Here is a 13,791-nt window from a genome sequence, read left to right as displayed (position 1 = left end):
TGTTGTGAGTTTGTTGTTTTGGGGTTTGCGTTTTGGTTTTGGTTTTTTTTGGTAGGGTTTTCTGTTTGTCTTGGGTTTTGTTTTTTTTGTTTTTTGTTTTGTTTTTGACGGGGGATTTAACTGTGAACAGTTCCTGGCTTTTGGCTCCAGGCCCCATTTTGAAGAGGGGAAAATTCCGCGTGAATTCTCATAGATAACAATTAGTATTCTGGGATTGCTTTGTGCGAGGTTCGCCACACCGAGAGGGCCTGAAAAAAAAAATCCCCTTTATTTAAACATTCTCTTCCTCGCACTTTTCTTATTCAAGGCCAGGCTTAAGCCCCCATCGCCAGCACGGCTTGTGCTCTGCACTCCCCCGCAGCTGTGCCTGAAGGCTAACACAGAGCGCATCGAGGCTGGGTGTCCTCAGCAGAAAGGAACCTCGGCCGCTTCTCCCTCAGAGCCGAGTGCAGCCCGGCCCCGGCCCTGGCTCGCGTCCCGCTCACACCGGGACTGCTCCCGCTCCTCCTGCTTGGTGAGTGCTGTCCCGAAGCGCGATGGGCGCGCACCTCCGAGCTGCTGGTGTGCATGTTAGAGTGGGCTAAGACAGCTCCATATCCGGGCGAGGCGGCTCTGATTTCGGTCCCAGCCGCCGCTCGAGGCCCGGCGCCGTCGGGGCTGCGGGTCCGGCCCGACCCGGCCGGAAGCGCCCTCAGCGCGGGCGGCGGCGCCACCTAGCGGCGGGCTGCAGGGGCTGCCGCGCTCCCCTCGGCCCGCGGGACCGACCCAGCCTCCGGGAAAAACCGCCCGGTACCGTGACACCGATCCAGCTTTCGGGAAAAACCCCTCCGGTACCGTGACACCGACCAGCCTCCGGGAAAAACCGCCCGGTACCGTGACACCGATCCAGCTTTCGGGAAAAACCCCTCCGGTACCGTGACACCGACCAGCCTCCGGGAAAACCCCCCCGGTACCGTGACACCGACCAGCCTCCGGGAAAACCCCTCACTGCCGTGACACCGACCAGCCTCCGGGAAAACCCCCCCCGGTACCGTGACACCGACCCAGCTTTCGGGAAAAACCCCTCACTGCCGTGACACCGACCCAGCCTCCGGGAAACGGCCCCCCGGTACCGTGACACCGACCCAGCCTCCGGGAATAACCCCCTCATTACCGTGACACCAACCCAGCCTTTTGGAAAAACCTGCAAAGCAGGCCTGCTGTCTATTTCAGCTTACCAGCACACATAAGAAGGACTTTTCTTCACAGAGTACCAGAAAGAGACATTTATAGGAAGCTTGAGGGAAATAGCGCTGACTTGGGAAAGAAGGGTGCTGTTATTAGCTCCCTAAAAAGCACAATCACTTTCCTCACAGCCACAGGTAAGCACTCCAGATAATTTACTAAATAACAACAGCAATGTGAAATCTTTGCCTAGCTAGGTCTGGGAAGTTTATTGTTCTCTCTTCTTTTCCCAGAGAGAACAGCAGAGCAAAGCGGCGGATGCTGGCTGGCTGGCTGATGGTGTGCATTTCCTGGAGAAAGCACGGGAGAGGGGGGATAAGGCAAGGCCTCCTGACAGCATTTGGAAAGGCACTATCCTCATTTTTTTTTGTGGAGGGATGTGGCTGTTTGAAAAGCTGCAATACCTCTTGGAGGGAGAAAGTTCCTACAGGATATTCTCTGCAAACCTTCCTTCTACTGGGCTGATTCTCACCCTTTGAAAGATACATCCCATTCCAGCAGCCTGCTTGGATGGATCTACGAAGAGCTCTTAGAGAGCTGATGCCTTCTGGAGATGCAGAGCCCTGCCTCCAGAGCCCTGCTCTGCACTGACTGGGGGCTGCACAGCAAGGGGGATCAGGCAGCACACCTCATCCCACAGAGCATCACCTCTGAAGCATCAAGACCACATCAGGCAGTTTAGGTAGAAAAAGAGCAATTGTGAGCACACCATGTCTTCAATGTTTTTTTTCTGGCCAGGCCCAGAGAGCTGTGGTGAATGGAGATAAATCCAGGTGGTGGACAATTGCTAGCAGTGTTCCCTGAGGCTCTGTTTTGGGACCAGTCCTAACATCTTTATTGATGATCTGGACATGGGGATTGAGTACACCCTCAGTAAACTTGCAGATGACACTAAGTTGGGTGCAAGTGTTGATCTCCTAGAGGGTAAGAAGGCTCTACAGAAACACTTAGTTTCAATCAGTTGGCTAAGGGCAACTGCAGGAGCGTCAATAAGATGGAATGCTGGGTCCTGCACTTGTGTTGCAGCAACTCCAGGCACAGCTACAGGCTTGAGGGGAGCAGCATGAAAGCTGCTCAGAAGAAAAGAACTTGGGCTTAATATGAGGCAGCAGTGTGCCCAGGTGGCCAAGAAGGCCAATGGCATCCTGGCCTGTAGCGGGAGTACTATGGCCATCAGGACCTGGGAAAAGATCATGTCTCCACACTTGGTACTGGTGAGGCCACAGATCAAGTACTGTTTTCAGTTACTTCAGAAAGGACACTGAGGTGCTGGAGCATGTCCAGAAAGACTCGTGAAAGATATAGAAAACTTGTCTTATGAGGAATGAGCTGAAGCTGCTGAGTTTGTGTAGCCTCAAGAAGAGGAAGCTCCAGGAGGACCTCATCACTCTCTGTAACTGCCTGAAGAGAGCTTGCAGTGAAGTGGGGACTGGTCTCTTCTACTCTGCCAGAGAGGACAAAAGGAAATGGCCTAGAGCTGAAAATTCTTCACTGTTAAGGTGGTCAAGCACTGGAATAGGTTACCCAGGAATGCGGTAGAGTCACCACCCCAGAGGTGTTTAAGAGACATCAGGATCTGGTGCTGGGTGATGTGGTTTAGGGGTTACAGTGGTAGTGCTGGGTGGATGGTTGGACTTGATGATTTTAAAGGTCTCTTCCAACTTTGATGATTCTATGACTCTGTGTGTTGACACAGATGCCCAACACAGCCGAGGGAGCATGCCTGGGGCAGCTGTAGACAGACAGGAGAGCAGGCAGTTTCTTCACCAGGACCACAGCTGTTACAAGAAGTGCCCCCATATGTCCATCATCCCTTCTAAATGTGGAAGCTAGTTTATTACTATTACTATTCCCCAATACTTCAGGAAGCTGACTGCTCCTGCTTTTCCCACAGCTGGGGAAGGTGCTGTTACACCACTACCCAACATGCTGCCAAGTTCAGAGCCCTTGTCAGGGAAGGCTGGACAGGGCACAGGCTGCTGCCATCTCACAGCACTGAAAGTGCAGCCCACTGCCCTGTGGCACTTTCCAGTCCACTGCCTTGAAAGGCTGAATCTAATTCACCAGCTAGGAGCCAACACCCACCCAGAGGCTCGGGCCCTCAGACTCAGGCTCTGAGGCACATCTTGGCTTTATGAAGCACAGTGACATGCTCTTTTCAGATGGTAAAAACAACAGCCTGATTTTTTTAACATCTCTATCTCACTTCTAGCTCCCTGGTGGTGAGCAAAGGCACTCGGGCAGCACAACCAGCTGATGACTGCAGAAGGGGTAAGCACAGAGGGACAGCCTGCTGGACATGTCACTAACCCTCAGGAAGACACAGTATCAAGGTAAAGAAAGCAGCATTCCTCTCACAGTTCTGTACAAAGATAAAGTATGAAAAAGGCATTGAAGAAATCAATCAACCAATCCATACATTACAGTATTTATTGTTTTAACACATCACCCAGTGGTAGACGCACCCAGAGATGGATGAGTTGACCCTGGGACATTTCTGTCCCCTGCCCATGAGACTGGCCATGGGCTGGGACCATTGGCAATGCCTGACACACTCTGCAGGACAGAGCTGGAGCCTGCTCATGTTTTAGGGCTTGAGGCAATAGCTATTCAAGTTAAACAGATTGTTTAATATTGCACAAGAGACACACCACAGGTAACAGCCATTAAAGTTCATGGGATTCAGTTCCTTACATCACAGAGGAGAAGGGAGAGTCCAGGCAGATCCCTACATAACCTTAAAAACAGCAGGAATTTTCCATTTCAGTGCTGTTCCCATTAGTAATCGATTAGGGTTTCCCTGCAAAGTAGCAGCAGGTTTGGGCTCTGCTCTTCTCCAAAACTGGGGACCATGGAGAGGACAGTGCTGCTTTGAGAGGAATTTCCCTACTTTTTTTCCAAGGAGAGTCTTAGTGCATGCAGGATTCTATCAGTCCCCAGAAAGGAAGTGAGGCAGAAGGCAAACCCAAGTGATGCAAAGAAAAACGAAAAGCAGAACCGCAACCCCAAGGTTTCCAGCCCCCAGCCTCTTCCCCTTTTTCCTGTCACCAGCCTGTCACAACCTGCACCTCACTCTGGCATACCACCTACTGTAAGACAGGCACACCAAAGGCCAATGTGCAAGTTACTCTGAAGGCTGTTACCCACAGTGATCTCTTCCTAAACCCCATCATATCCATCCCATCAGGCACTAGGGTTCCAGACAGAAGCAGAAAGTTTCCCCTTTCCCTCTCCCTTCTCTCCCCACTTCCATCCCAATCTCTTCTTCCATCCCTTGGCTTTAATTCCACTTTGATTTCTGGGCACTTCTCAGGTAAGTTTCCCTGAAGAAGTTGTAGAAGAGAGCCAGTAAAGTGGTATACAACACAAATGGAGTGAGAAGCATTGGCCAGCTTATATGGCAGCCCTTATCATTCCTCCATAAGAAGGCAAAGATGTTAATTATTACAAATGCTGCCATCTGCACAATCTGTGAAGTGGTGATTACCATCATGATGGGTCTGGGTACCCGGAAGCCCATGGCTGTCACAGTGTAGTAGGAGTACACCACAGAATGGATACTGAGGTTCAAGGCTGCGTTCCACCCCAGACCAACCGCCATAACCTTATAGCTATACCAGGATGCAATCATTGTGTAAAAGTGGTGGTACCAGTGGAGGAAGATGAGCTTCTTTTTCCGGAGAACAATGAACAGAGTGTCACCTGGGGTTGGGGGAGAGGTGTATCATTAGTCAGGTGAAAGCACAGTAGTTGCACAAGTTTTCATATGAAACAGAACCAAGCAAGTTTCAATGCTGAAGCCATTATGTGGTTTGATCCTACCAAAACCTAGGTTCCCGTTGAAATAATCTGTGTTGAAAAACATCATTTAGGCACCCTACCTTCTGGCATGTTTGTAGTAAAAGAGCCCCTTGCTCCAGGCCTGCTTTCCCAGATCTACCTGCACTGCCTTTCCAATTGGCTCTTTGTTACTTCTCTTTTATGAAAACTGTGTGGAAAGCCCAGCCCTCCCTGCCTGTCAGCTGTCCCCTCACCACTGTCATTCCAGTGCAGAATTTCCTAGTCCAGGCACTGGCCTGGGGATCAAACTAGAGCAGTAACATCAGGCTGTAAACCCCTGGAGAGCAAGCGTATCATCCGTGTTGAGCAATAGGGAGTAAGAAAATGAGTGACACATGCAAGGCTAAGCAACCCTTTTCTCCAAGTAACATTTGGACAGAGACCTGTAAAAGAAAATCTGCTTGTAAAAGCAAAGCAGTTATAAACACACAGGATGAGGAGAAGTTTCAGACTCACCCATTTCGATAAATTTGCTCAGTGCAAATAGATAGATCCACAGCTTGGAAACAGGGTGCACGTACAAAGATTTACTACACATTGATTGCTTAAATCCCTTGTTAAGGAGGAGGAAGGCCATCTGCTTCCAGATCCGACAGGCTGCAATGATACTGCAAGAAAACCAGAGGAGAGCTGAACACTGTTCCCAGGGCCTCAACATACCCTCTGACAGCTCTGCACCCATGCATGTTTAGTTGACTCCATCTTGATGCTCAGGGCAATCTTGGAGACATTTAATCAAACTTCTGCCTTCTTAGACTTCCTAACAAGTTTTAGCCGGGATTTAAAACCTATTCCTGCAAGACAAAGCAGCATCAAAGAGTATTCCCTCATTACGCCCCCTGCTTCCACTGCCTGAAGAGGTACTTGAGCATAACCTGCCTCACCTGATGAGAAATGGAGGACAATTTTCCTGATGTCCCCACCTTTGGACATGGGCCCACAGGACAGGCCCAGGGAGCACTTCTAACCTCCTGTGGCAGGCAACTCCTACAGCTTCTGAGAAGAAATACCACTTTTTCTTTGTTGTCAACCTACACGTTTCATTCACACAAGCTTGTCTCTGAACAGACCATGAACAACTGTCTCTTGACCTCTCCTCTCCCACAACATGTAATTTTACAGACCAATGCCGTACCCTGCCCTGACAGAGGACAAACAGTGTCCCTTTGACCTTGTCAAAGCCAATAGGAGTTACAGAGGCAGTAGTCTAGTTTTCCTCTGTCCCACCAAACAGACAGAAATTTTAAAGAGAAATAGACCTCAAATCAAACTTGCAATTTGCAAACTTTGCAAATTTGAAACTTCTCTGAATGAGGGAAGATGTCCGCTTTTGTAGGCTTCACATTTAAATCTACCCACTAATGATTTCCAAGCACTCTCCCCAGCAATCCTTTTGCAACTCTATTGACTTGCTGGAGTATTTCTGGTGAGAAATAAATGACTTGTATAAGCAGGTCACTCCCCTAGCTAGAAAGGGCCTTCAAGAGTAAAACTAATTTATTTCTCTAGTGACGCAGTGGATAACCAGAACTTTCTATCAGTCCAGTTCTGAGGGTAGGTCTACAGCTGTCTCCAGATTTAGCAAAGGCTCTTACCTGAACAAAGTCAGGCTGAAGGACCACAGGACCAGAGGTGCACGCAGATTGAAAGGTCTCCGTTCCTTCATGAAATGCTGGATTCCGAAGATCAGGATGAAATAAATAATAGAAACAATAAAAGACTTCTGCCTGCAAGTAGAGAAGAGGGAACAGTCAGGAAAAGACTGACCTATTTTTAGTCAGACTTCTGTAGCTGTAGCAAAGTACTCTCACCAAGAAACAAAAGATCTCCCATTCTCATGTTAAGATTGGTTTTGGTCACAAGAAAGCCCGCCCTGACAGTGAGCAACAAGAACCCTGGGGACTGCAAAAAGGAAAGCGAACTGCTACATCATGGGGATTTCTACAAGACCTTGATGAGGCAGGTTCTGGTAGCCTGTGAGCAGGATCCAAAGCAAACACATCAATGCATCGTATCCCTTTACACATGAGACTCTACAGGCAGAGGATGTCTGTGCAGGGTGTCTAAAAAGGCCAGTTTCATGGAAGCTAGAGCCTCAAGTGCCGTGTGTTACATACCACACATTCCAAAGCTTTAGCGCAGCATGGCAGGGCTGACTGCCCTATTTGCCAGTGCAAGGGCTGCAGTGGCCATCCGTGAGTGCTCTTTGCCCTCTTGCCATGTCACCATCTCCCTACCAGCTGCAGCACCACGTGGACACTGTTTGCTCTGCCGTATGTACTGCTGCATCCCATCCTCCAGCCTTAGGAATGCAACCAGGGACCCCCGACCTTCTCTTCCTTGGAACTGAAGATCGTCACACCTGTTCTGCTAAAAGCAGTGCAACCCGATAGGGTTACCCAGGCTCTGGAATGCACCAGGTTAGCAACCTCCTCTCCTCTCACCAATTCTCCTCCATCCATTTCCTGGCTGCCAGGTGATTGAAGTTCTTCTCGAAGTCATACTCCCCCAGCGGCTGCAGCTCCGACGGGTCAACGCTCGCTTCCATATTCAGCATCCCCGGCAGCGACCCGAAACGAGCCAATCCCGCACGCTTCACCGGTGGATATAGTCCCGGGAATGCGCTCCGCCCCAACATCACACCGCGGCGGGGGGCGGGACCGGGACCCGCCCGGTCCCGGGGGGAACCGGAGCCGCCCACTCCCTGTGCTGGGTAAGGCTGAGCGGGAGGTGCTCCCGTTCCCCATCCAGCCCAGCTTGTCCTCAGCAGATGGGCAAGGTGATTCCAACACTGTCACCAGCAGCATTTCCCTTACACTGGCTGCGGTTAGCTGCTGTGCCTTCTTCTCTACAGACTGAAGCATCTGGCTGCTGCTGGAGTCTAGATGGGTTCTGGTAATCTCCCACTTAAGTTCCTGCAGCTGAAAATAGCTCCAGAACAGCCAAAATGGCCTGAATGCAGCATATCTCATTGCACCCTCTGGTCACTTCACTCATCTTGGTGTCTTTCCCAAGTGTCATGTCTTTGCACGTGTGCAGCAGCTGCACCCTACAAAGCTCACAGACTTGGGAGGGGTTTTCCTTATGCAGACATCACTGCACCTGCACACAAATCATCTGCTTAACTGCTGCCTCTTCAAACAGGCGAACATTTGCCTGGGTGAGACATTTCATAGGGTTGTGGAATGCATTGGGTAGAAAGGGACCTTAAAGATCATCTAGTTCCACCCCCTCTGTCATGGGGAGGGACATCCTTCACTACACCAAGCTGCCCAAAGTCTTATCCAGCCAGGCCTCGAACTCTTCTAGGGATTGAGCATCCACAATTTTCTCTGTATTTGACAGTGCAGAAATGTGAGAAAATCAGGAAAGAATTTGATGTGTAGGAATTTAAATCCCTTGGTGATTTTTGCACCATCCCTGACTTACACTCCCCATTTTGGAGAGCACTTGCATGTATCTGGGGAAAGTTCAGCTTACACATGTCAGCAGCAGTGGTTTTACCATACCCCACTCAGAGAAAACACCGTTTACATCGCATATGCTCCCATTGTGCCTTGCACAGCTCTCACCTTAGTGCTTCCAGCTCCAAGGGGGTTCTTCAGGTCAGGGATTGTGCAGTCTCCATTCCTGGGTCACTTGTCTTTTATTGCCTATTTTGGGCAGTAGCATCACCAGGCAGAATATTCAGCTACATGCTGAAGGAAACTTTCATCTATTACAAGGCTCCTGCACACCACAAGACCAGGTGCAACCACCAGTAAAGCCAAAGGTAAGAGCAGAGAAGCGGCAGCTCAGTAACAAGCTTTTTGCACTTCTAATGCATACAAGTTAATGTTCAGTTTCATTATTCAGCAGCAAAGCCATGTTGGGAACTTTATAAATTTATCCTTCTCCATGCTCTTGACAATGGTTTCACTGTTGCTGACTTCTTTGCCTGCATAATGTCTGTGGGTTTGCTTTTCTTACATGTAGTACAGTTGTTAGCTCTTTGAGACACCACAAGTACAAAATACCTGCTTGTTTGACCTATGCTTTAGCAACTGTTAAACAATGTCTTCTTTACATAAGACACCATATGAGAAGAGAAAAAACCTTTAAATACCTGTTGAGAGATGCAAGGATGAGTTGGATTAACTGAGTAGAAAATGCCCTGATATAGACGTAATTTCTTATTCCTAATCTAATCCTAGGTTCAGTAGAGTTTTCATTTTGAAATTGTTCCATGCCACATGAACAAGAACAAAGCCTCTCCTAGGGCAGGTCTGTCCATCCATCTCTCAGGTGGTGGTATGTACAGTTACAGGAGGAGCTCATGACTGCAGCTCTTTGGTGCCACCTGAGCAGGCAGCTGGCAGCCCTTCCCAAGTGTCTCCTTGGCAGATGGGAACAAGAACAACACATGTAATGAACAGAAGCAGATAGCAGAGATGAGGCTCTTGGCGTCCTCTGAGGCACATTTCTTGCTTAATAAGGCAGGATTTGTCACAGACTGAAATCTCACCTGCACAATCCAGATGCAGTTGTGACATTCTTGTTATCCTCTTTTCTCCCCGCTGTCAAATAAGTCTGTCTGCACTCCTGGATCTGGCTGGATTAGGATGCAGAGAGCTGCCCAGTCCAGTGCCTGGTCATGGGCACTGCTCAGAAACACTGTTGGACTCAGAATGCTTTTGAAGATGACATGCAATATAGACATGAGAGCGACTTGTAAAAAAGAGATGAGCTTGTTTTTACACATCACAGTGAATTGCACAGAGCTCAGATGCTGCAGATGAGGAAGCAGAGCCCCAGTAACACTTCACACAGAGCAGGTACATCAGAGCTGCAGCACTGAATCAATGGGAGGGGAGCACTTCATTCTTCTCTCCTCCAACTGAGTGGGAAGGAGACAGAGACCTATGGAACAGAAGCCTCCATGTCTTTATTTTGAGCCCAAAATGGCTAGGTAGGACCTCAAAGAGTAAGGACAATTTTGTGAGGACCATGAAATAACATTGTGGCTCCCTATGGAGAACTGGGTCTGATAAGACTGCTTCTACAGCATTCCAGAAATAATTATTCTTTGAGGTAGCCCTAAATAGATGAAATTCTCACTTAAAATTTAAATTGCTATTTCAACAAGAATTTCAGTTTTCTCGTAAAGATTCACTTTTTCACCAATACACGTGGAGAGAGAACTAGTTTCTGAGCATCACCTATACTCTTGTTTGCCCTGTGGTCAAGAGTACAAGAAACTGATTTTTGCACAAATACCACATTTTGTATCCCAAGTCTTAAAATTAATTTCTGGTAACAGGATAGTAAACAACAAATAGACTATTTTGGTGGTATATAGTACAGTTGCCTTCTGTCGACATGACAGAACATGAACCTCAGAACACTGAGAACATGAAGATACTTGTGAAAGACTCCAGGCACTGTTCTGAATGAGTGAAAACAAGCCAAATCCTGGTACAATCCAAAGTGCAGGAAGTGAGGAAGTGGTTTCTAGAAAAACAGTATTGTAGTGTTCTTTTGTAAGAATACTACAAATTAAGAAAACAAGTACTTTAGGCAAGATAAAGGACAACAAGCATTTACAGCTCCCTAGCCTCACAGGTCAACCACTTCCATAGCAAGTGACACAAAAAAGACAACAGAGAAGTCTGTAGAACTTAAACATAGTGGGTACATGGCAGGAGTCAAGAGAGCAGCTACAATAATGAGGCAAAACATATAACTGTGTGGGCCAGACGCAATGTGGCCACCAAAGTCTTCAATTCCCTGTTGACTAGCTGACTGTCATTGTACTGCCACCAACTACCTACCTGATCCAGCAGGTGGGGACAGGGAAACAAGGAGGCAGAGTTGTTTATTTAAAAAAAAAAAAAAAAAAATAGTTCCAGGTATTATATGCCAGTTCAGATTGGCCTTAAATATGAGATCCCTGACAGTCTGCAGGACAAGAGTACACACAGAGTCAGCCTCACTCAAGCTGGGCTTTGTTGATCTGATTTACTCTGCCATCCCCACCAGTGCAGAAGACACAGTTTTTTGCCTAGGAAACAAGGCTACTGCACATAACCACTTCCATTCAGCTTGTTGTACTGCCTGTGGTTGTTACTTGTGATTTACACATCAAAGCAGTGAAAGCCATGGGGGGATCTCCTTGCACAAGCACTGCAAGCTTTCGTCAAAGCTTAGGAAAATTACCTGATTCCATATGACCCTCTTGCCCACAAAGAAGATGACTTCATATATGGGCCTTCCCTGGGCAGCTTTTTCACCAGACTGACCATATTATGACAACAAAGAAAATCAAAATATCTTTAACTCCTTTGCCACCAACAGAAGTTGGTGGCAGAAGACAGATAAGGCATGATTTTACAAGTATCGCAGTGTGTTTTAATTAGGTTTAATAGGTAAGAAGAAATGGTAAGGATAAGGAAACAAGCCTTCCCTCCTGATTGATTCCCTACCTTTGGAAAGCGGCCTACTTTTAACACATATTGCAGCAAAGAGCTTGACATAAAGTGCTGGAGGAGTTACCCTGAGCTGTTATGCCTACACTCAGCTAACACAAAACTTAGGCCCACACAAGTGGTGAAACAGTAGAATAAATTGCCCAGAGAGGTGGTAGATGTCCTGTGTATCAAAACATTCAAGGCTGAATGGGGCTCTCAGCAAGGTAATTTAGTTAAAGATGTACCTGTCTCAGGGGGTTGGGACTGGATGATGTTTGGGTCCCTTCCAAACCAAACCAAACCATTCTATGATAACCTCTAGATAGAAAAGCTGATGCAAAATGAGATATTATTTACATCTTCTGGTACTTCATATGTGGGAAGCTCTGGAGAGCCTTTTTTTTTTATAAAGAGCAACAGCAAGTAATGGAACACAATAAATAGAATAGCTATTTGAAAACCAAAGCCTCAAGCACACAAGCACACACATTTTTGTGTAGACTGAGACTTCATAACAACCAATCTGCAGAAGATTATTAATAGCTGGCTTGGGTAAAACCCAGGCAGTGAGCATCACTTGTTTCAAGGAGAGGGAAGAGTTGCAGTGCAAGTGCCAGAGGCAAAAAGCTTCAGTCAGGAGGCAGGCAGAAGACACTGACTCTGTGCAGGTTTACCAATTTGCCTTCACTGTCTTGCTTTGTCAAGTTTAGCTATAACCCTTTCTCCCAGCCACCATGGCACAGGTGCATTCCTTTGGAGATGCAAGAGAATACGGGGATAAACACCAGCAATTAGAGCTGCAGGGAAAACTGGGTTATGGTGAGCATACCTGGACCTCGATGCCTCACAGGTCTGCTAGCAAAGGGCACCCTCTGGCACCAGGCACCATGGCTTGTGACACCAAGGTCTCCACTGAGGGGTTCTCAGATCTTTGGCCATTAGAGGGGAGCAAACACTGCAGAAGTGCAGGGAGGTATCACCTCCTGAACAGAGACCCAAAAGCAAGAGCAGGCAGGGGTTTTGCTGTGCTTCTTCCTGATTCTCTGGAGGTGTTAGCTGTCCTCCCCTGGAAAAACATGTCCTCAGGCCCAGAGGGAAGAGAGGATCCCCTGCTGTTTGCAAGCAGTCCATCTATCTTCATTCTGCTTCCCCAGCCTCAGATGAGCTTCGTTGCTTTGCAAGAGTCACCCAAGCAGGCTGGCTCAAATAGTTTGAGATTTAACAATTGCACAGTATCAGAGGAAACAATCCTTCCTTGCAGCTCCCTGCATGATGTTTGATTAGAGGCCATTAAGAGACAAAGCTCAGCAATAGCATCTCCTCTTTGTACCCTGGCAAGATACAGCCATAATAAGCAGCCCTTGTATCTCTATCAGACCTTCACTGTAGACTGGACACTGTACAGGTCCTTCTCAAGGACGTGTGTGATGATCAAGAAATTTGGGCATTTGAGAACAATTTTGCATAGAGCAAGACAAAGTACTGTCCTTTCATGCATACGTACATACTTTTTAATTAAAGATGCCTTCTGGGGAACACACTGGATGTGCCTGCCTTCCCTCTGCAATGAAAGACATGAAAAAGACCCAAAGCAAATGCAGTGAATGGGAAAATGAGACCTCTCAAAAGGGACTACTTGGAGTCCTTTCTAGTCGCCAAGTTATTCTTTGCTCTCTGACCTAGTTACTCTTACCACTTTGAAAGATCTTAGAATAAAACCTAACAAAGGGGGTAAGGGTTAAACATCCTGAGGGGTAAACAAAATGGTGGTGACATCAGAAGCTATTAATCCAAAGATGTCATAATCTGCAATGATCCTTCATGAGAATGCTATCAACTCTAAGCTAAGGGTTACAAATTCCATGTAAAACATCCATGATGCAAATCACCTCTAAGCAGCTCTTTTGTTGATACCCTATCATTTACAAACCCCTTTGCTCTCTAACGTCTGTAAGTAGGCCCACTGGTGTTTGGAAACATTGATTAAAACAAGTACATTGAGTAGGCAGCTGGGCTTTTGCCTGGAGCTTTGTTTGGAAAACTGTGGTTGGATACACATGCAGAATCCAGAAAACCTGAGATTAGCAGAGAATCTGCTAATTTAATTGGTCAGTGTCTGTTTTCACAGTTGAAAATTTAGAGGTGGAGACTAGTTTAACAAGTTCTTGAACCAACATGTGTACAAAAATCCCATTGAAGGACTTCTGATTAAGATCAAAGGTGTCCTTTGAACAACTATGCCTTTATTACAGAAGCCTCAAAGCTCAGGCTGAGTTTAAGA

The 13,791-nt window shown here is 47.3% G+C and overlaps 1 protein-coding gene across 1 annotated transcript; it reads right to left on the bottom strand.

Annotated features, from left to right (window-relative positions):
- Positions 1-3,641: 3,641 nt before the first annotated feature.
- On the bottom strand, positions 3,642-7,662 carry ELOVL3 (ELOVL fatty acid elongase 3). The gene is made up of 4 exons (XM_056494966.1): positions 7,509-7,662; positions 6,660-6,791; positions 5,521-5,672; positions 3,642-4,926 (listed from the first exon to the last, which is right to left on the bottom strand). Exons 1-4 carry the CDS (start codon positions 7,619-7,621, stop codon positions 4,505-4,507), a joined length of 819 nt encoding a protein of 272 aa, XP_056350941.1. The 5' UTR covers positions 7,622-7,662; the 3' UTR covers positions 3,642-4,504.
- Between the last annotated feature and the right edge of the window lie 6,129 nt (positions 7,663-13,791).

The sequence above is a fragment of the Oenanthe melanoleuca genome, chromosome 6, assembly GCF_029582105.1.
Source record: "Oenanthe melanoleuca isolate GR-GAL-2019-014 chromosome 6, OMel1.0, whole genome shotgun sequence".
NCBI lineage: Eukaryota > Metazoa > Chordata > Aves > Passeriformes > Muscicapidae > Oenanthe > Oenanthe melanoleuca.
Note: the sequence above shows the minus strand (reverse complement) of the source record. Positions and strands in the feature narration are given on the sequence as shown.

Excerpts from the sequence above, each read along its gene's own strand:
- ELOVL3 (XM_056494966.1), bottom strand. The coding sequence starts at position 7,621 with ATGCTGAATATGGAAGCGAGCGTTGACCCGTCGGAGCTGCAGCCGCTG. Across the intron at positions 5,673-6,659 it reads TTCAGCCTGACTTTGTTCAG|TATCATTGCAGCCTGTCGGA; the intron begins GTAAGAGCCTTT and ends GTTTTCTTGCAG. Across the intron at positions 4,927-5,520 it reads GAGCAAATTTATCGAAATGG|GTGACACTCTGTTCATTGTT; the intron begins GTGAGTCTGAAA and ends CCCCAACCCCAG.